Source organism: Rhincodon typus, chromosome 2 (assembly GCF_021869965.1).
Source record: "Rhincodon typus isolate 14 chromosome 2, sRhiTyp1.1, whole genome shotgun sequence".
In the NCBI taxonomy this organism is placed as follows: domain Eukaryota; kingdom Metazoa; phylum Chordata; class Chondrichthyes; order Orectolobiformes; family Rhincodontidae; genus Rhincodon; species Rhincodon typus.
Genome location: NC_063333.1, coordinates 55,029,039 through 55,052,387, shown reverse-complemented (window position 1 = coordinate 55,052,387; position 23,349 = coordinate 55,029,039). Strand labels below are relative to the sequence as shown.

Here is a 23,349-nt window from a genome sequence, read left to right as displayed (position 1 = left end):
TTTGTAAAGTCTCCAAGTTGTGAGAGTTTGATGGGAATTTGCAAGCTGATGGAGCTGAAGAGGTATTTAGTCTGTCAGAATTCAAAGGAGCTCCAGATAATCAGAACTGGAAGAAGTCTTAAAACATGTTTCAGTGGTCTTAAAAGGAAAACTGTAGAGAATTAATTAGAAATTAAAGAGCTAAGATTGGGTTGATGTTTCAGTGGGATTGAGTATCTGAGAAAGATACTGCTGTGAAAAAGACAACCTATGTTTTTGCTGTTTATGGTAAGATATTTCCATACTAACTAATATATAGACAAAAATGTATTGTTTGAATGTACTTAATTATGTAATAAACGTTTGTCTTTGTGTCAAAAGAACATTTGCAGCCTTGTGTGAATATATTCAGACTAACCATCATGGTTACTATCTGCAAAAATTAAACTTATATCCATCACTTTTGAACAGACTAGTCTAGCATTACCCAAAGCGGAATTCATAATAGGTGCACTCAATAACTTCTCATCAGCTCTTCAAGTTCTTGATCTACTTTTGGATCTACCAAAAAAATGCCTCTTGCTTTTGCTTTTGCTTTTATGCAGATAATGCCCAACTCTAATTGCACAAGGTGTGGACACACTCACAGTGCTGTTAGGCAGGGAGTCACAGGATATTGAGCCAATAGTAAAGGAACAAAAATATACTTCCAGGGCAAGATGGTGGGTGGCTGGAAGGAAATCTTGCAGGGGATGACATTTCCATGCAACTGCTGCCCTTATCCTTATAGCTACCCATAAGTAGTGACATACACTTTCCTAGGTGGACAATCATATTAATTAGTGAGTGATTACTCCAACAACCACGATGGAAGGTGATGTTGGAGGAGCGTTGGTGAGTTACTACAGCACACCCTGTCAATGATACAGACTGCTGCTACTGTGCATTGATACCAATCGAGAGGGCTGCTTGGTCCCAGTCGGTGTCAAAGTTACTGGAGTGTTGCAGCAACGGCACCCATCCAGACAACTAGAGAGTATTCCATTGAACTCCTGACTTGTGTCTTGTAGACGGTGGACAGGAACGAACAAGGATATCCAGCATCTGCAGTAATTTGCTTTTATAAGATAAAGATGGGAAAACTGGAGGTGCTTGACTTGTTGCAGAATACCTAGTCTCTGACCTACTTTTGTAGCCACTGTATTTCTATGGCTAGCCCAATTCAGTTTCTGGTCAATGGTATTCCCCAGGATATAGATAGTAAGGAATTCAGCAACGGTAATTCCATTGAATATTAAAGAGTGACGGTTAACTTCTCTCATTCCCTAACATTCCTGAGGCATGAATGTTACTTGCAACTTATCAGCCCAATTATGAATGTTGGGTGTTTGAACTCTTCTTTGTTCAATTCTCCCATTATGCCTTCAGAAGCATTTTTCCAATTACATATTCTGCTGTTCTCACTGTGTACCTGAACATGGTGTGAAGATGGAGCAATCTTTCCAACTGCTCAAAATATCCTCAGTATCAACTTCAGAGGTACTAAACCATGTGTCACAACGTTCTTCATTTCTTAAATTGTCAAATGGAATCTTAAAGAAAGAATTCTACTCCATCCTCATCACCTTTCTAATATTTATTGCGCTGAGTAAGAATGACAAGTTACACACCTGTAGGCAGCCATTATTCAACAACTTTATTTACACCTCCCCAAGAGAGAGGCAGCATAACAAAATGCTAAGCTATTACAATAGATTTTAAGCAAAAATTACAAAGTTTAAAGTGATTTTAACTTTCCAGCATTCCCACAATTTAAAAAAAAACAGCTTTTATTTTGTGATGAAAAGCAGGCTGAATAACTTACAAAAGCTGGTCCCTTCACATTTGGGAAATAGTTCTTTCTTATCTCTGCCCACTTCCCCCCCTTTTCAAATTGTAAAGTTCTGCATATTCATTGGTTTGTATTAGAACCAATGCAAACAGGATAGGCTAATGAAACTTGTCATGGATTTTGTTTTGACAGAGCCCAGATTAAAGTGCCTGTACTGAAGGTAATGACTGCGCTTTACATCAATAAATAGGCGAAACAGATTTTCAAAAGTCAAAACTGGAACACATTTTTATTGAGATCATGTCTGCATTGTTGATAGAAAAGCAGTTCTTGAGGTTGGTTGGCTCGCCGAGCTGGTTTGTTGTTCCGCAGACGTTTCGTTACCGTGCTTGGTAACATCCTCAGTGCAGCCTCTGATGAAGCGTCGGTGTGTATTACCACCTGTTTTTTTTTAAAACTCTGGGGTCCGTTGCGATGGATTGCCTCGCTTCCGGGTTTCCTCCGTAGTGGAATGTATATGGGGTCGAGTTCAATGTGTTTATTAATAGCCTGCTTCGTGGAGTGCCATGCGTCCAGGAATTCTCGTGCTTGTCTCTGGGCTAGGCAGAGACAAGCACGAGAATTCCTGGACGCATGGCACTCCACGAAGCAGGCTATTAATAAACACATTGAACTCGACCCCATATACATTCCACGACGGAGGAAACCCGGAAGCGAGGCAATCCATCGCAACGGACCCCAGAGTTTTAAAAAAAAACAGGTGGTAAAACACACCGACGCTTCATCAGAGGCTGCACTGAAGATGTTACCAAGCACGGTAACGAAACGTCTGCGGAACAACAAACCAGCTCGGTGAGCCAACCAACCTCAACACCCACAACCTGAGCTACAAATCTACTCCAAAACCTTAGAAAAGTAGTTCATTGAGTGAACATTAGCAACCGTTATTAACGGCATATAATATATACGGCAGATGATAAAAGCAGACATGTCTAGAAACATACATACTCAGATCCCAGCATCATCTCATTATAACATACATGCTCAGTTACTTTTATTAGTGAGACATAGCTAATGCTTAACTCCACATGACTGTTCAGCCATCAGGAGGTAGGGCTTCATGATGATTGACATGTTGAGTGACAAATACCAATGTTTGCAGGAGGAGCAATAGGAGGTCATGTGATAACATTTACCAGAAAATGTTCACAGTCAGAATTACAACTCTCTGAAAACTGGTTTCTTATCTGCCTACCAATACCACAGTAAAATTATTCTCTTTTAAAGCATATATCTCTACCTTCCTGACAAGAGTGACACAGATCAGTAGCTTAACTTCACAGATGTGTGCGTATAATGCCACTTACAATTTAAACCAAGTGACTGCACAGTCCTTTCTCCTACTAAGACGCTGTTAAAAGCCTTTTCCTGATTTATTTAAAAATGGACTGATACTCACCAGCAATTTTAGGTTGCGTTTATGGAATTTTCAGAAGAGCTAGTTTACAGCAGGAGCCAAAGAAAAAACTATTCAGAAGAGCAATAGTCTGCAAAGGACTACAGGCATCACTCTCCATAAGACAGAAAATTGGTAATGCATAGCTAGAGGGGAACCACTCCACAACCACAGAATAAGGTGAGGAAATAGGCTTCTGTAAACTCCAACAGCCAGCAATGGGATTTAATCCATGCGATTGGCTTTACTCTGCATTACACTCTAGTCATCTAGCCAATTAAGCAAACTAACCATGAATACACAATATCTATTATATTTAAAATCTACTTTGTTTTGGAGAAAAAAAGTTTTGCAAATATTAAAACCTCCTGGACCCAGGTTCAATTTCTTCTTGTAAATTACATAAGATTTTCTTCATGAATGACTGATCTTGCTTTCTGGTGCTGGCTCGCTCTCCTTCTCCTTCTTCCAAGTTTAATTTTCACTGTCCACCTGACTGTAGTGCACCAATTTACTCACTTTACAGAAGATTCACCTTGCCCTCAAACGATAAATGTGATTTTGGTGATCCTGTCACTTAGCATATATCTTTAGCATAAGATGATTAATACTTCTTACTTACATTATTCATTCATGGGACAAAGCTTCACTGGTTGCAGTGAATCTGCCTTGAAGTCTGTCATTTAGTGCAGTGCAGTCAAGTGGGCAGAGGGGGTGATAAGGATGGAAGAAAGAGAAAAAGAGAGTGAATAAGTACTAATGTCCATCTCACACTTCAAAGCTGGGAACTTTCAAACATTTGGAAGACAAAATCCAAGTAATTAAGTCCTGAAATTTTCTCTATTTGAACACGAGATGGGTTAAAAGGGGAGGGATGTACGCTCAGAGCTGAAAAAAAAATAAACATTCCAACATTTGAGATACCTGGACACTTAGAGCTGAGGCGTTCTGTGTACAGATGTAGCTGGGTGGTAATAAAAAGTAGATTGGTCTATGGCCTAGTGACTAGTTATCAATGACAAAAGCTTTTTGCCTGCCAACAACCATGCGATTGTTCTCAAGTAACTGAACAGTTTGGGACAGTGAGCAAGTAAGGGGGTTGTGTTGAAATGCTGTGGAAAAAAAAAGTTTATCTTTCCTTCAACAGTCATTGTAGAGCTGTGGCTTTTAACTGATAAGGCGGAGACTCTCGGGCAGGTCAACATAATGTAGGGGGAAGTGTTGGGTATCTTGAAACGCATTAAGATAGACAAGTCCCCAGGGCCGGATGGGATCTATCCAAGATTTCTGCGGAAGGCAAGGAAGAAAATAGATGGGGCTTAACAGATACCTTTGCATCCTCTTTGGCCTTCAGTGAGGTTCCAGAGGACTGGAGAATGGTCAATGTTGTTCCTTTGTTTAAGAAGGGAAACTGACATAATCCACATAATTACTGGCTAAACAGCCTGACATCAGTGGTGGGAAAGCTGTTGGAGAAGATACTGAGAAACAGGATTTACATTCACATTTGGAAGCAAATGGACTTGTTAGTTATAGGCAGTGAGAGTTTGTACGGGAAGGTCACATCTCACCAAATTGATTGAGATTTTTGAGGAGATGACAAGACTGATTAATGAGGGAAGGGCAGTGGATGTGGCCTACGTGGACTTTAGTAAGGCATTTGATAAGGTATCTCATGGCAGACTGGTACAAAAAGGTAGAGTCTCATGGGTTCCAAGGTGTGCTGGCTAGATGGATACAGAACTGGCTTGGTCATAGAAGACAGAGAATGGGTTATGGATGACACTAAAATTGGCAGAGTTGCAGATAATGAGGAGGATTGCCAAAGGGTACAGTGGGCTATAGATAGCAGGGCTGGGCAAAGAAATGGCAGGGGGAGTTTAATCCAGACAAATGGAAGGTGATGCATTTTTGAAGAACAAATTCAGGTGTGAATACAATAAATGGCACAACCCTTAGGAGCATTGACATACAGAGGGATCTAGGTGCACAGGTCCACAGATCTCTGAAAGTGGCAACACAGTTGGATAAGATAGTCAAGAAGGCATGCAGCATGCTTTCCTTCGTTGTTCAGGGCATCGAATATAAAAGTTTGCAAGTTACGTTACAGCTATATAAAACTTCAATTAGGCCACATTTGGAACATTTGTGCAGTTCTGGTCACCTCATTACCAGAAGGACGTGGATACTTTGAAGAGGGTGCAAAGAAGGTTTACCAGGATGTTGCCCGGTCTGGAAGGTTTTAATTATGAGGAGAGATTGGATAAACTCAGATTGTTTTCACTAGAAGGACAGAGGCTGAGGGGTGACCTGATAGAGGTGTACAAAATTATGAGAGGCATAGATGGGGTAGATAGAGGCTTTTTCCCAGGATGGAAAGGTCAACTACAAGAGGGCACAGATTCAAGGTGAGAGAGGCATTCTCCTGGATGCTCTTCAGTGCCTCCATGACCCAGTGCTCAAGTAGGAGGTACTGACGGTATGCTTATTGATGCAATCAGCATCCAAGAACTCTCACATGTTATAGGTACCCTATTAGTAGAGACTAACAGGGAAGGCGATAGCCTAGTGGTAATATCGCTGGACTGTTAATCCAGGGACCCAGATAACGTTCTAGGGACCCAGGTTCAAATCCTGCCAGGGCAGATGGTGGAATTTGAATTCAATAAAATATCTGGAATTAAGAATCTAATGATGACCATGAACCCATTGTCAATTGTTGTCAAAACCCATCTGGTTCACTAATGTCCTTTACGGAAGGAAACTGCCATCTTTACCTAGTCTGGCCTACATGTGACTCTCAACAGCTCCATGGGTAATAAATGCTGTTTGGTCAGCGATGTCCTCATCCTGCGAATGAATTTTTTAAAAAAATGAGTTGGCCAAGGTAGACTGGGAGCAAAAACTACATGGTGGGACATTGAGGAACAGTGGAGGACTTTCAAAGTGATTTTTCTCAGGGCTCAGCAAACGTATACACCAGTGAAAGGGAAGGACTGTAGGAAAAGGGATAATCAACCATGGATAACTAAGGAAATAAAGGAGGTATCAAACTGAAAGCAAACACATACAAAGTGGCAAAGATTATTGGGACACTAGGGAATTGGGAAATCTTTTGTTGTCTACTTTTATATTCTGAGCTAGTTTACTCTCATAATCTATAAAAGGAAAGGAAGATGGATAGCTCAGAATATAAAAATAGACAGCAGAAGCTTCCATAAATATATAAATGTAAAAGAGTGGCTAGAGTAAACATTGGTCCTTTTAGAGGATTAGAAAGGGGATTTAATAATGGGAAATGGGGAAATGAGGAAATGACTGTGGCATTGCACAGGTACTGTGTGTTGGTCTTCACAGTGGAAGACACAAAAACTTGCCAATAACTGATGACAAGGAGGCTATGGCAGGTGATGACCTACAAATGATCGTTATTGCTGAAGAGGTTGTGTTGGGCAAGCTCGTGGGACGAAAGATAGACAAGTCTCCTAGTCCTGACGGCATGCACCCCAGGGCACTAAAAGAGATGGTGGGAAAATAGCAAATACACTTGTGGTAATTTACCAACATTTGGTGGACTCTGAGATGGTTCCAGCAGATTGGAAAACAGCAAATGCGATGCCACTGTTTAAGAAAGGAGGTAGACAAAAGGCAATAATTATAAGCCCATTAGCTTAACCTCTGAAATGGGGAAAATGCTTGAATCAATAATCAAGGAAAAAATAGCAAGACATCTGGATAGAAATTGTCCCATGGGGGTCGCACACAGCATCGTTCATAAAAGGCAGGTCATCTTTAACTTATTTACTGGAATTTTTTGAGGACATTACAAGCACGGTGAACAACAGGGAACTGGTAGATGTGATGTATCTGGATTTACAGAAAGTAAATCGACAAGGTGCTGCACAAAAGGCTGCTGCATAAACTAAAGTGCATGGTTTTATGGATAATGTATTAGCATGAATAGAAGATTAGTTAACTAACAGAAAGCAAAGAGTGGGGATTAATAAGTGTTGTTCTGGTTGACAATCAGTGGTTAGCGGTGTGCCTTAAGGATCAGTGTTGAGACCGCAATACTTTACAATGGACATAGATGATTTAGAGTTTGGGACCAAGTGTAATGTGTCAAAGTTTGCAGATGACACTAAAATGACTGGTAGAGCAAAGTGCACAGAAGAAACTGAAAGTCTGCAGAGGGATATAGAAAGGTTAAATAAATGGGCAAGGATCTTGCAGATAGAGTACAAAGTTGGTAAATGTGAGGTAATCCATTTTGGTAGGAATAACTGAAAAATAGACTATTATTTAAATGGTGAAAAACTGCAGCATGCTGCTGTGCAGAGGGATCTGGATGTCTTGTGCATGAATCATAAAAAGTTGGTTTGCAGATACGACAGCTAATTAAGAAGGCAAATGGAATATTGTCCTTCATTGCAGAGGGATGAAGTTTAAAAGGAAGGAGGTTATGTTACAGCTGTATTGGGTGCTGGTGAGGCCACACCTGGAGTACTGTGTACAGTTTTGGTCTCCTTGTTGACAAAAGGATGTACTGGCACTGGAGGGGGCGAAGAGGAGGTTCACAAAGTTGTTTCCAGAATAGAGAGTGTTGCCTTATGAGGAAGGATTGAGTAGGCTATGACTACACTCATTGGAATCTAGAAGAATGAGGGGCCGATCTTATAGAAACACAAAATTATGAAGGGAATAGATAGGATAGAAGCAGGGAGATCGTTTCCACTGGCAGGTGAAACTAGAACAAGACAGCACTGCCTCAAAATAAGGGTGAGCAGATTTAGGACTGAGTTGAGGAGGAACTTCTTCACCCACAGGGTGGTGAATCTGTGGAATTTCCTGCCCAGTGAAGCAGTTGAGGCTACCTCGTTGAACTTTTTTTTTTTTTTAAAAGGCAAAGATAGATAGATTTTTGAAAAGTAAAAGAATTAAGGGTTATGGTGAGTGGGCGAGTAGGTGGAGCTGAGTCCACAAGAAGATCAGCCATTATCTTATTGAATGGTGGAACAGGCTCAATGGGCCGGATGGCCTACTCCTGCTCCTATTACGTTCTTATGTACTCATAATAAAGAGAGGATCTTGTTAATTACAGAAACCTGGTCTGTGTTTTCTGTCAAAGTGGTCTGAAAGTCAGGTAAATTCAAAGTACTTTTGTTTTAAAACATCTTTGACTTTTGTGACAACTCCAGGAATAGCAGGGCTTGATTTATAATATGCTCCTCAGTGGGTTGTGACAAAATATGCAAAATTTCATGTAAAATACACTGCACAGCAACTATGGCAACTGCCTAGGTTTCAGTACAACTTATTTTTTAAAGCATTGACATAAGATACCAACAGATGCTCCCTTGGAGAAGAACACAAGTTATAAATAGATTCTTCGTGCTTTTAAATAAATATTTTGTTTCAAGAACATTACAAAGAAGATACTGTTTTAATTTCTACTATGTCATCTAAATAAATAGTATCACTGACTCAGTGTGCCCATTCAGAACATGAGTTTTTCTCAGTTCATAAACTCAAGTAGAACCACAACAATGACAGGGACTGATAAAAATACCAATAGCAACCAAACTAGATTCCCTTGGAATGTGGCATGTATGTTCTTTATGTCTTTTTTGTGCCATCAAGTGAGATAAAACTATTGTCAATGTAATTTTTTTTTTGAAAAAGGGAGGTCAGCAATTTGATTTTGTTGGGGCTCCTCGTGCCTAAGATTGTACAAAAAAAATCCTGCTTATTTATACAGAAAATAAACATGTGGTCAGAGATCCTGTTAGAAGGCGGAGTTTAGGGAACACAGGCCTAATGTTGTAAATGTGCACAGGACGTGGGGAACCTTGCCTGGCACCCATGTGTATTTGGAAATACATGCTCGATTACTGTCAGAGGAAAAAAATGAGAAAACTTGCATCAAGGTAAGAAAGGGGATACATATAAAAAGGGTCTTAATTGACAACCTTTTCTCATTACATCCAATAACAAAATATTCCTTTCACAGTTGAGCTTCCGATACAAGGCAAAGTCGTTTAATTTAAGTAAAACCCACGAGCTGTGTTTGGCATCCAAGTCATTTCTGGTAGCTTTTGAAGGAGCACAGAAAATGTGCAATAGTGGCTTAAAGCAAGTCGCCTTAACCAGAAAAGTTTCTGCTTTCTATTCAAAGTCCGACCTGAAGGATTATATAACTTTGAGAATACAATGTGTATATAAGCAAGTAGGCATTACACATCAAATAATCAAAGTTACAGTCAACTCAGCATATGCCTTATCCTTTGTAAGGTTTGCACTACTACTTTTACATGCATACTCGCTATACAAATCCTCAGCAAGATTCATCCCAGGAAATGATGGCCAATAGGACATTACTTTGCCAGCTTTTTCTGGAATGCTAAATCATAGAAACATTGCTCAGTTATGGTATGCATGATGTGACAGTAGTAGGGAAATTATACAGTAAGCTATTATAAAGAATGTGACTATTGGATATTTAGAAAATAATTGTCTGGTTTAGTAGAGGCAATATGGTTTCATAAAGGGGAAAATGACATTTGTAAAGCATAAGAGTTTCTGGAGGATGTCACTAGCGGAATGAAAAAGTAGAAACCAGTGAATGCAGTGTAGTTGGATTTTCAGAAGGCTTTAGATATAGTTCAGCAGCGGAAATTAGTAGACACAATCAAAGTATATGATATTGGGGGCATTACGCTAGCAAGGTTTAAAGATTAGCTGACAAGTAGAAAGTAAAGAGTAGAAGTAAATGGGTGATTTTCAGATTGACAAGCTGTGACTGATGGCATAATGCTTGGGCCCACAGTTTATATCAATGATTAGATATTAGGACCATTTCTAATATTTCCAAGTTTGAAAATGATACAAAGCTTAATGGGAATGTGATTTGTGAGGAAGCTTCAGAAGGATTTAGACTGCCTCAGCAATTGGCAAGAGCATGACAAATGAAATATAACACCGTTATGTGCGAGACTATCCACTGTGGTGGGGGCAAAGAATTGCTTGAATAGTGAGACAATAGAGAGTGTTGATGTCCAAAGTGGCCCAAGGATATTAGTCACTAAAGTTAACATGCAAGTGCAGCACCAATTTGAAAGGCTAACAGACCATCTGCCCTCATTGCAAGAGGACTTGAGTACAGGAGTGAAGAGGGCTTGTTTCAATCGTATAGAACAATAGTTAGACTGCACCTGGAGTATTGTGTGCATTTCTACCCCTGCTCAAGGCAGGGTATACTTGCTATTGAGGGATTGCAGTTGAGGTTAACCAGATGGATTCCTGTGATGGTGTAACTGTCCTGTGAGAAGAGATTTGAGAGATTGAGCCTGCTTTCTCTGGGGTTTAGGAGAGCAAGAGACAAAATAGGTGTAAAAGAATGTTTCCTGGCTATGGGCTGTGGAGCCGGCTGTCACAGTCTCAGAATTGATGGCAAACCAGTTAGGACTGAGATGAGGAGGTATTTCTTCATGCAGAGAGTGGTAATTCTTTGAATTCTCTACCTCTGCGGGCTAAGTTCAATCATTAAGTTTGTTCAAGACAGAGGCTGTTAGATTTCTAGTTACTAATGACATCAAGGGATTTAGTTTAACGTGGGATTAGAGCTTTGAGATAGATGATCAGCCATGATCTGGAATGGTACAACAGACTTGAGGGCTTGAATGGCCTTATCTTACTCCTTTATTGCCCTGCTGTCAATCTACTGTATTTTTTAGATGCTGAATATGGAAAACTAGCTTTTAAAACAGCACTGCTTTAGAAATGCTCAACAGACACCAAATAACTAGGAAATGATTAGTTATCCCCTGAACATAGAAACACACCTTAAAATAACTTTGTGCTCCATAAGAAAATAAAAGAAAACATATCTAAGACTTGAATCTGGCCCTTATTTGCAGGATGAAAATTTGTTTAGTTCTTCTCTGGTAGTTTGGCTCCTCTTCGTGGGTACGTCAATAACAAGCTACCAGTTGCAAAGGGCTGAGATCACTAGTGATAACAGCAGCCCCAATAGCTGAACCTGCTGATGTAATGAAAGGTTAGTGAATTTAAACACAGTCCACATGTTCCAGTGTTTAACATGTGAATCACAGAATACAGTATTTAGCGGCTGTCATGAAGTAGTACAACATGAGAATCCTTAGGAAATGCTGAGAAAACAATTAAAAGGGATACAGAAATTTCTCTTCTGACAGCAGTCAGCCTTTTGAAATCCTGCACTTAGGGATACTAAACAGTATCAACAGAAAAGTGAACTACTGAGCAACGAGAACATATCGAAGGTTAACAAATAGACCTGTGCTAACTCCTGACTCCCAGTTTGACAGCGGGTGAAGTGGAAATGAGGAGAAAGTGAGAAACTCACTTCAGCATACCGCCCCAATAGAATGGCAGACCTGCATACCTGGCAGAAGGTGCAGAATATAACGGCAGGATGGCAGCGGTGCAGTAGCTGCATTTGTGCCCGGGTCCTGAGCCCAGGGCTCGTCCACTTACGTCTGCCTTTTTTTTTAAGCTCTCTCTTTCTATTATACTTTGGCTCTTTCATTTTTTGCCTTTCCCTTTTTTCCCCAGTTTTCGACAGCAGTGGTCTCATTCCCGGAGTGTTGGCAGCAGCAGAAGCAGTCTCCTTCCCAGAATGTTGGCAGCGGTGGGCCCAGTTCTGGACCCGGCTGCTTCAGCAGCAGATGGCGTTGCCAGGATCAGCCCAGTGCAGACTCATGGCAGTAACAGGAGAAACAAGACAGCACCAAGGAATGGCAACAAGGTTCCAATGGTGGCAGGCACCTGAGCGTTTGCAGACTGAGGGATGGAATTTGTGGCTTTGTTTATCTGGCGGCTGGACCCATGGTGGAGGTGGGGCAGTGATCTGGATATTTCCTTTTCTTTTGCCAGGTTTCTTTTATTTCTGCTTCTGTTTTTAATCCTGTCTTTTGTAGACCAAGATGCTCCGGTACACTTTTCGTATTACTCCTGTATTCGAGTACATGTGACAATTTAAAAAACAAACTAAATCTAAATCTAGAATAGGCTGAACACTGTGTACAATGTCTATGAATCCCGGAATGGATATGGCAAAAGATAGAATACTATAAAAGAAAGTGGACTTAATAAGATATCAACGTTACCAGGTACCAAGACTAATGATGACACAATTACCAGCCTCAAAATGTAGCCTTTCAACTTGTAACTCAGTCTCTCCAAGATCATAAAGCCCTTTCTTTGCATTTCATGCACACCCATACTCCAAGCGAGGCACACATTCAAGCTGCAACTTACAACAGCAAATTTTCCAGTGGTTTCACTACAACACACCCAGTTTGGATTTCAGATCAGGTATATGACTGCAGTCATCAATGTCTTTTCCCCAGGACATGAAGCAGTTGTGGTGACATTCAGCAGCAAGGTCACTCCTTATAGTGGAGAAGCAGCTGAAGGTGAAGGCCACGTTGACCATTGACTGATAATGCAGTGCTACATGAGAACCAAAAACTTTGCAATTGATGGAAGCACTTCCAATGTTACAATGCGCCTGTAGGTGTTCTCACTGCAGGTGAAAGAAACAAAGTGTGCATGATAAAAACTGAAAGGACTGCAGATGCTGTAAATCAGAAACAGAAACAGAAGTTGCTGGAAAAGCTCAGCAGGTCTGGCAGCATCTGTGAAGAGAAATCAGAGTTAACCTTTTGGGTCTGGTGATACCTTGCAGATCCAGAGAGTTTGAGGCAGTTGTTCATTGTCCTTGATGAGCAAGGGTGTCAACATTTGTTGCTTGCTGATGCCAGGCATTGTTCATTGGTCATATACTACGCAGGAAACAATTTATTTTTATTCATATTTAGGATGAGAGCATTGCTGCTGAGGCCAGCATTTATTATCCAATGCTATTCATTTTTGAGAAGCTAGTGGTGACCTGCCTTCTCGAATACAACCAAATTACTTGCTATGCCATTTCAGAGGGCAATTAAGAGTCAGCCACGTTGCTGTGGTCCAAGTTCACACGTATAGCACCCTGGTTAAGGGTGGCAGATTTCCCTCAAGGATATTAATGAATCAGATGCAGTTTTACAATCATCCAGTAGTTTCAATAATCCAGATATTTATTTAATTAATTGAATTTAATTGCCCCAGCAACCGTGGTTATAACAACACTGCAATTTGTACTCACCTCTCGGTTATTAATCTAGGCTTCTGGGGTTATTACTCACATAAAAAAACCACAATGCATTGGAATCCTCAATCTGGCTGGGTTGTACATCCTACTCTTCATAGAAGCTGCCTGACTTTTCATTCCATTGAAATGAATAAACTGAAAGTCAGACAAGGTGAACACAAACATACAAGCAAGGAACATGAGGATGTTTCTCAACCCTTCAAGCCTGCTTTGCCATTCAATAAGATCAATTCTCCAGGCACTTTTTTGATAGGAACAGTGACTAATTTGTTAATTTGTTTCTTTAAATTCTCCTGTTTTTATTTTTTAAGCTAACTTCCTCTAGTACTCTAAATATTCCCCGCCTTATTAACTGTTTTAGTAATTTGTTGCTTTTTCACATTCTGCCCAATCTTCTGACAACCTGCCTGTCTTTGCGTTATCATATGCTTTGTAGGAATCTGATGTCATTGACTTTTTTTGTTAACCACTGATGGTGGGTCAGTCCCTTAGGATTTTTCATATTGTTGGAATGGTCTATTCTGTGATTGCTGGAATATCCCCTTAAGTGTTGCCACTTCTTTTCCTCCTTTAACCTACTTTGACATTTGACTTTCACTAGCTTTGCCACAGAACACAGAGGAGAAGTAAAGCAACAGAGGAGGAAAACAGTGAAAGGAAAATTAAGCAGAGGTGTCCATTTGAAAGAAAAACAAAAACAGAAATTGCTGGAAAATCTCAGCAGGTCTTGCAATATCTGCGGAAGGAAATCAGAGTTAATGTTTTGAGTCCAGTGACCTTTCCTCAGAACCATTTCCATTTGAAACAGCTTTTCAAAATAAATTGTCCCATTCTCTGCATTCAAAACAGCTTACGGAACCACATTTTTGCATACTCCATGAACTGTTGAGGCTTCCGTATGTAAGTGCATATACATGGCCTAGAGCCTCCACATGTCACTCATGTCAATTTGCCATTCTGCCCTGAGCATGTGTCAACTAACATCAAATTGATAAACAATGTACACAAATAATGAATTTGGAAATTAGCGAATCACAGGACTTTGAGTGGTAATGACAATGGAACCCTCGGCATTCGCTGTGAATACAGCACTGAATCAAATTTCAACTTTGGAAGTCTGCACAGATGCAAAGTTGCTACCAGCACTTCCACATTTCACCACAAAGATCTTAGTATATCAAATATTAATGTTTTAATTTCATCAGCTGGATTGATTCATTGAACATTTTTTTAAAAAAAAGGACATTTTTATTGTAATGAAGGAGCTGTCTAGCCTTAAGATGGGTGATTCTAATTATCACTGTACACTTTGTAGCATTCTTTATTTGACAAAGGGATCCCTGGAGGTGTGTGAACAGCTTTCATCCTGTTTTATGGAGAGATACCCATGGAAGCCTTAAATGTTGGAAATAGAATGTTAAAATCTGATTAGCGGAGGCCACAAAACAATAATTAGGCTAATTGTGCAAACATGAGCTAATCAAAGTACCTTCTGGAAGATGCAATTAAATTTTGTTCTACGCCCTGTAGCTACAGCAAGTCACATGACTAGCAAACTTATTTTGAGAGATCATTGGGCTCAGTATTAGGAATGCAGGGAGAATTACTTATGAACTGTGGGCAAACAGTTGAAGAGCTTCAGCATTCCTCTCTCCTCAATCTAACAAAAAGCTTTGAACCCTTTTGCTTATTGAATCCAGCCTGAGGTACACAGCTGCAATCAGAGATCATTTAAAACATTTGGCTCCTGAATTACGCTTACAATTATGAATCAATTAGAATTGTCAGTAAAGCTGACAATATGGCTTACTTGCATGTACATTTATTTATAAACAGGGAGTAGTTCTTTGCAGACAGAAAGAAAACATATACGCATTGTGCCTGTTTTAACTCAACAAATTAGGTGACAGCCATTTGCTGATTCATTTCTCAGGACAATGCCCTGAACACTCAGATTTAACCTGCCTGATTGGAATTCTAAGCAAAGCCTGGCAGTTAACTGCCAATCATCACAACTTGGTGCTTTTTCTATGGAAACAGCTCTACCAGAGTTCATTTGCCACCAAATGGTACTCTCCTCTCATGCAGTATAAAGTGTTGATTTTCTCTTTGCATTGGTATTCTTGTGAATTGTCCTAATCAGTGCATGAAAAGCTTCAGCAAATGTGTCTTTTTAAAGCAAATTCAAGTTTTGTAATGACCAAATAACTTTTTGAAAACCTATAATATTTATTATATTTTAGAAGGATTAAAATTAATGAAAATAAAAACAACATACTGTAGATGCTGGAAATTTGAAATAAAAAGTAGTGTTGGAGAAACTGAGTGGGTCTGACAGAATCTGCAGAGAGAAACAGAGTTAACCAGAAAACAATAAAAAAAAACACAAAACTGCAGGTGCTGGAAGTCACAAACGGAAACAAAAATTTGTGGAAAATCCTAGCAGGTCTGGCAACATCTTTGGAGAAAAAGCAGTGTTAACATTTTGAGTTTAATATAACTTCATGAAATAACTCCACAGAGGCCAGTATCCCATCACCATCACCAAGTCACATTTTATTTACATGTGGAGAGTCCTTGACACTGATCCAGCTTCTTCAGAGCGAACAGAATTTTCGATCCTCCTGTTTTTTTTCTGTCAGCCAGGGCTCCCTGACTTGACGAGGTTAACAGCCCCAATTAGGAAATTCATTATAGGGAGGTCCATCTGGCTGACCTCATTATAATCACTACACTTCAGACCTTCAAGACTCTGAAAAAGAGTTCGATCAGGCTCAAAACATTAACTCTGTTTCTCCCTCGACACACGCTGCCAAACCTGCTGAGATTCTCCAGCACTTTTTAAAAAATATACAATTAAATAACTCAACTCCTTCTGTGGTATGTCAACTGAACTATCAAATGGAATGTTTATTTGAACCTAAAATGTAAACAAGATTTTTTTAAACAGTAATCATCTCATCCTTTCTTGGAAATACTGATATGGTCACTTGTCCTGAAGAAAGATGAGGCACATCCTGTTTCTATATTAATATTTTCTAAAGGGTACGGAAACAGCAACTTGCTGCCAAATTAATGATCACATCAGGATACTGTGATATGCAAAAAAGGTGATTCTATTGCTAAGTCTATGATTTTTTCTTCTGTAATTTCAAAGATCCAACATTCCCGAAAGTATGTGACCAACACAAATGACTTGGACATAAAAGGATTTTGCACATTTTTAATTCAATACATCCAGACGTTTAATTTGTGTGGTAGTAATTCCTGAAGTGGACATGTTTCTTTGTCTGCAGATGCTGCCAGACCTGCTGAGTTCCTTCAACACTTCCTGGTTTTATTTCAGAGCTCTGGTTTCCACAGCACTTTACATTTATCTTAGCTGATTTGACAGTAAGGGCAACAAACATCTACTTTCTACTAACCTGACAACTGGCAGGAAAAACCACAGCTGAACAATTTGGCTACCTTCAAAGATCACATGGTTTGGGTACAAGTCAAGGTGTATTTCCTCAAAAGGGAACGGTAGGACAAACAAATCTAAAGGTCTCCGGATGGCAAAGGAAATAGAAATTAAGTTATAAAACAAAAAGTATGCTTATAGCAGGTGTATAAATACAATTGAAAGCCAAGCTGAGTTCAGAAGGTTCAGAAACAACACGAGGAAGCAAAATGAGAAGCAAAGAGGGATCGAGAAGAAAAATTGGCAGCTAACATAAAAGAAATTCCAAAAATACTTATGGAAGGACATCAATAGTAAAAGGATAGGAAAAGGAGGAGTGGTACTAATTGGAGACTCAAAAAAAAAAGGGGATTTGCACACGGAGGCAAGAGGCACAGCTCAAGTTTATATTAATACTTTTGCATTTATCTTTGCCTATGTGGCAGATTCTACCCAGTTGAAAATGCTCCAGGACCGGATGAGACGCATCCATGGATCCTGAAAGAAATGAGAGTGGAAATCACAGAAGCACCAGCAATAGTTTTTCAATCTTCCTTTGATTCAGGGTGGTACTGGAGGGCTGGAGAATTATAACCATTGCATTGTTCAAAAAAAACAAAAAAAAGGTTGTACATTTTTGTCCAACAGTCAGTTTAACTTTGGTGGTGAGAAACTCCTAGAAACAGTTATTTAGGATAGATTAATACTCTCATTAAAAAGAAAGTAGACCAATTTGGAAGAGTCAGCATAGATTTGTTAAAGGAAAATTGTGTTTTATTTCGTGGAGTTTTTCTGAAGAGGTAACAGAGAGGATTGATGAGGGAAAGGCTGTTGATGTGGTATACATGGACTTCCACAAGGTGTCAGACTTGAGGAAATTTCTAAGTCATGAAATAAAGGGACAGTAACAACATGGATACAAAATTGGCTGATAGAAACGAAGTAGTGGGAAATAGTTGGTATTTACTGGGCTGTAAAACGGTTTGTAACGGAGTTCCTCAAGGCATTGGTTGTAGGATTCTTGCTTTTCCTGAGATATGTTAATGATCTAAATTATGGTGTACAGGTGACAATTCAAAGTTTGTGGACAACACAAAACTAAACTGAGGATGGCAGTGTAGAATTTCAAAAGGGCTGTGACATGTTGGCAGAGTGGATGGATAGGTAGGTAAAGGGTGGTATTCTATTTAGTGCGCAGGAGAATCGAGACTTCATGTATCTATACAGCAGTCATTAAAGATGGCAGGACAGGTAAAGAGAACCGTAGTAAACAATTAACTTCATAAATCAGTGCACGAGAGAAGTTGTGATGAACTTATAGAAGATTCTGGTGAGAACTCAACTGGAGTACTGTTTACAGTTTTGGGTATCACTCTGTAGGAAGGATGTGAATACATTGGAAAGATTGCAGAAGAGGTTTACAAGAATTATTCTAGGGATTTTATGTTTTGGCGATGAGGAAAGACTGAAGAGGCTGGGACTGTTTTCCTTAGAGAGGAGAAGGTTAAGAGGAGATGAGATAGAAATTTTCAAAGTCATGATGGGTCTGGACAGAGTGGACAGGGAGAAATTGGTCTCACTTGCACATAGATCGAGAACCAGACAGCAAACTCTTAATCTGTTTTGCAAAAAAAAAGCAGATATGAGGTGGTGAAAAGAAAATATTTCTGTACATCAAGTAGTTAAGGCATGGAATATAATATCTGGAAGCATGGTAGCGCTCGTTCAATTAAGATATTCAAGAGGGCACTAGATGATTTTTTTTCAAAAAGACTAGCTATTATGGGAATAGGCAGGAGATTGACTCCAAGTTGAAATGCACAGATAGTCACTGGAGACAAGTTAGGCTGAGTAGCCTCCTCCTGCATTGTTAAAATTCTGTGAAGAATACTAATTGCAAAATTAAGATGTAGTACTATAGACTCAGTTGTGCATGTAATTAGATTAAGATTTCTCAAATGTTTCACCGAGGATTTTTGTGGTCAGTCGTGGGCTTTTGGTGGCCTATCAAACTGGGCTATAGCATACTGCTGGCACCATCAGAACCATTAAGAGTAAGTTTAGCCTCAAGTCCTCTACTTTTAGGGTCATGCTGTAGAAAAAGAAGTGTCCTATGTTGGCATGTCCATCATCTACTGGCTACTGCCTCAATTAGCACCACACCTACTTTGCCAGCCATTAAATATCAGTTTGGAGAATATAGCCCATATCATTTAGTCATCAACTCTATTTTCTGCTGCATACCTTTGTTAATCAAACAAACTTTACACGCACCACCCTCTGCATGAAAAAGTTGCCCCTTAGGTCCCTTTTAAATCTTTCTCCTCTTACCTTAAACCTATGCCCCTTAGTTTTGTATTCTGCTATCCTGGGGAAGAGACCCGGTTTATTTACCATATCCATGCCCCTCATGATTTTATAAACCTCTGTAAAGTCACCCCTCAACTTCTGATGCTCCAGGGAAAATAGCCCCAGTCTATAGCTCGAACATTCCAACTCTAGCAACATCCTTCTGAATCTTTTCTAAACCCTTTCAAATTTAACAACATCTTCTGTGTAGCAAGGAAACCAGAAATGAACGCAGCATTACAAAAGTGGCCTAACCAATGTCCTGTACATACTGATTGTGATTATTTTTTGTCAATGATGTCAGGGTATTGAGAAGCAGCAGCCGTGGATAAATCACCATATTGCTTGTGGATAAGCTGTTTTCCCCTGTCTATGATAGCAATGCTGGTTATGGCACAGCCAGTGCAGGGACTGGGAGAAAGCAAAAGGATAATCAGGTAGGATGCCAGGGAGAACGTCTTTTCAGGTAGTGCTACAGTATCTTTTATTAGCATACGAGTGCAAATAAATTTTGATAAAGCGTCTCATCCAATCCCTCAGTGTAGCACTCAAGTACCTGCCTCAAATTTGTACTCAGGCCTCTGGGATGACATTTGAACCCTCTATCAGGTGACTCAGAGGTGACAGTGCTGTACAGTCTTACTTTGAAAGGTTTTGCACAAATGTAATTTTTCCTCCTTTCATGGAAGAGCCTTTTCAATAGATTAAGTGCATTTTTGGTGGAGGTGCAGTTAATTAGGTTATCTCCTGTGAACTGTCTCGTTAATGTCTGAAAGTTAGGTATTTAATTTTTTTTAAAAAAAAGAGAAATGGGAACAGTTAATGATCATAGGAAGAATTATCCAAGTCACCCAGCAGGTGGAAATTAAGGGATCAAGATATGGATGATAGAATAAATTGTTCAGGGCAAGATCAAGGTTATTGGTGTGTGAGGTCTGTTGTTGCAGTTCTCCAGATTTAATAGGTGCGGTTACTTCAAGGGAAAATTATGTAAAGTGAATTATGTGGGATTAAGAAAAATGTCAAGAGTTCTTGGCTTTAATTATCCAAAAAGACTGGCTCATTGTTAATGAATTGTTTTTCCTGAATGTTTAGTTCTCTGTAGGCTCTCACACTTGCATTTTATGCAAATCTAACCTGACAGAGTTCTATTTCTTAAAAACAACATTCCCTATCAGCTTACTACAAAGAAAACTGCATTGCATTCCAATGATTCAGCACTAGCTGCTATTGAATCTCTCAAGTAGCAACCAGCTAATTGTAAACGATTGATGTTCAAAAATTGAACTTAAAAAAAGGGATATTTCTCTAAACAAAAATCCAGCCTGCTTTAGATTAAGTGTATATAGCACAAAACTGGTTTAACCAACCACCAGACATGTCTGATGGACCACAATGAGTACTGCTACACCTTCATCTCCTCTGCTAAAACTATTCATACTCAGGATTAACTAAAGAAATCTCCCGAAACCTCACCAATCCACCCTCAACTCCAACCACTCTGTCCTGATCCGTTCCTCTTCCTCAGCTACAGTTTACAGAACTATTACAGCTCTGAAAGAGTCCATTTGGTCTTTGTGTCTGCGCCACTTTTCCATAGGAACAGCCTACCTAGTGCCACTCACAGCCCCTCTCCCCTCTTGAATGCCTCAAATCTAATTTGTTTCCACCACAATCTCAGGCAGTGCATTCCAAATCCTAACCACTTGCTGTGTGAACCAGTTTCCTGCACGTCACCATCCTTCTTGTAACAATTACCTTAAATTTGTATTCTCTTGGTCTCAGCCCTTCAACAAATAGGAAGACTTTTTAAATCCCCAATCTGTTGTGATTTTTGAATCCCATCTCCAAGGCAAGCAAGAATGGAAAATAAATACCATTTACAAGCAGCCCGATGATTGTGAACAAGTTCTGATCTTCAGTCTGTTCGCAAGTCGATTTGTACCCTTTAACCTTCCAAATTTTAACTAATTTCATTTTGTATTGTGGACTAAATTAATCCACATCGGAATTAGGACTGATTGGCCTAAGGCTTACTTTCATCATCTCTTTTCTCCCCATTCTTGAACATGGTTCAGTATTTCCTACCCTTGAAACATTTGGCATTCTGCCTACTTACACACATTTTTGATAAATTACGTTTAATGACATGATCATCTTCTCATTGATTGTATATTCATAATTAAGTCTCAGAATTTCAAAAAATCTCTCAACTGCTCATTCACATAACTGGCTGTTGACTTTGAATGTGGAGATGCAGCACCCTGTTCAGTTATCAGGTAATGTTCAACTTCCTGATACGTAACAAGTTTAAAATTCACAGGCTATTATACAAACTTAAAACAAGAACAATTAACACTTACTTTCAAATCAAGGTGGACGATGTTGTTTCGATGCAAGAAAGCCACACCCTCTAATATCTGCCTCATAAGCCGTTTGACATCTTTTTCTTTGAAGGCTTCTTCCCTCTCAGCTACACATTGGTTGAAAATTTCACCTCCAGCAGCACTACGGAAGAGAATACAGAAGTTAATGTAACCAAATTAAAGTATGTTTGTAATGATAACTGGAAAAAAAAACACATGAACACTAAAATGTGCCCCAAACATACTGCACACTTTCTTTGCTGAGCTGCTAAAAATGTACTCCAGAATGACTTTCGCACATCTTTTTGCACAAATCTCTATTTTTCTTCAAATTTGGAAAATAAGTGGTAATGTAATTGTTGAGCACGCCATGGACTTTACAACAGGACACCTCTGTTAAATTCCCACTGAAGCAGGCAAATTAGAATTATTCACAGTGCTCGTAGATAACCTGCATACACACAAGGATAGTACTAGTATGGAAATCTATCACTGTTATATTCCCTTAAAGAAATATTAAGCCAAATTTAGGAACAAAATAATTTGCAATTTCTTTTCAAAAATGTTTCATGTTAGTTGAGAATCTATCATTTGGAAGCAATACAATGTCACAAGCTGTACTGAAAATAGATCACTGCATCATATGTCTGTGATATCCTTGCAAATTGTAACACTTTTCTTCCAAAAAGCAAAATGGTTTTCAAATCTCTTTTCCATGCTGTCAGTATCCCAATAAACTACACTGGGCATAATGCAGTGCTATGCTTCTAACCAGATTCAGCAAATACTCAACATCATCGTACTTTCTGATCTGCTTCCAATTACAAAAATATACTCCAAGAACTCAGAACATTTCAACTGGAAAACAGAAACTAGGAAGCTAATAGAACGTTTCCATTATAAACAATGAGGAAAATAAAGTTTGGTTTGTGGAACCTGACAGTAAATAAAAACTGATTGCACCTTCGTTACTTTGTGTACTATGATCCTGTTACATTAATGTTAAGGAATGGCACACAAAAATATTTCCCTGTTTACATTAGTGATTCTGTTTAAGGGAAAATTGGGGAGATGGGGAAAATTGGAAAGAAGTTTTATTATGCAAGTTTAAATACATGGTGTGGCAAACAAACAAAGTCAGTCAGGTTCTCATTTGTATTGTAAGTAACAGAAACCATACTTTAAATAAAAACTGGACCAATATCCTAACAATACCTGCACACAGTAGTTTTGTTTGTCTATTCACAGTTATTTTTTCTGATGTTAAATTATACATTTATTAACTCAACCAAGGAAAACATAAAGTAGCCTACTTAGGAATAAGTCTTGCTGTAAATTCTGCCTGAGGTTAAAAGAAAAGTAAGAGTGGTGATTAATCAAATTCAAAATTGCTCTGAAGTATTATTCACAAATAAACTTCAAGTGAAATGCAACTTATTCCCAATGCTACATGGAAATTACAACAAGAAAACTGGAGACTTAGTCCAACCAGTCTCTGTTGGTCCTGTTCTGAAGAACGGTCAACTGGACTCAAAACGTTAACTCTGCTTTCTCTCCACAGATGCTGCCAGACATGCTGAATTTCTCCAACACTTTTGTTTTTTTGTTTCAGTCTCTGTTGGCATTTATCTACCACATGAACAGCAGTCTTGTCCCATGTTCTTGCTCCATTTCTGATCTCTTTATGTCATTCTTCTTCAAGAATTTATGACAGAGGAAGAGATAAGGATGAGA

General features: G+C 39.2%; 1 protein-coding gene across 2 annotated transcripts in view; it reads right to left on the bottom strand.

Annotated features, from left to right (window-relative positions):
* The window catches only part of stk17a (serine/threonine kinase 17a), a 94,982-nt gene that overhangs the window by 17,225 nt on the left and 54,408 nt on the right, over positions 1-23,349 (bottom strand). For both annotated transcript variants that reach the window (XM_020531856.2, XM_048609423.1), the window contains exon 3: positions 21,613-21,757. In XM_020531856.2, the coding sequence (XP_020387445.2) occupies positions 21,613-21,757 (145 nt within the window). The remainder of the gene's footprint in view (positions 1-21,612; positions 21,758-23,349) is intronic.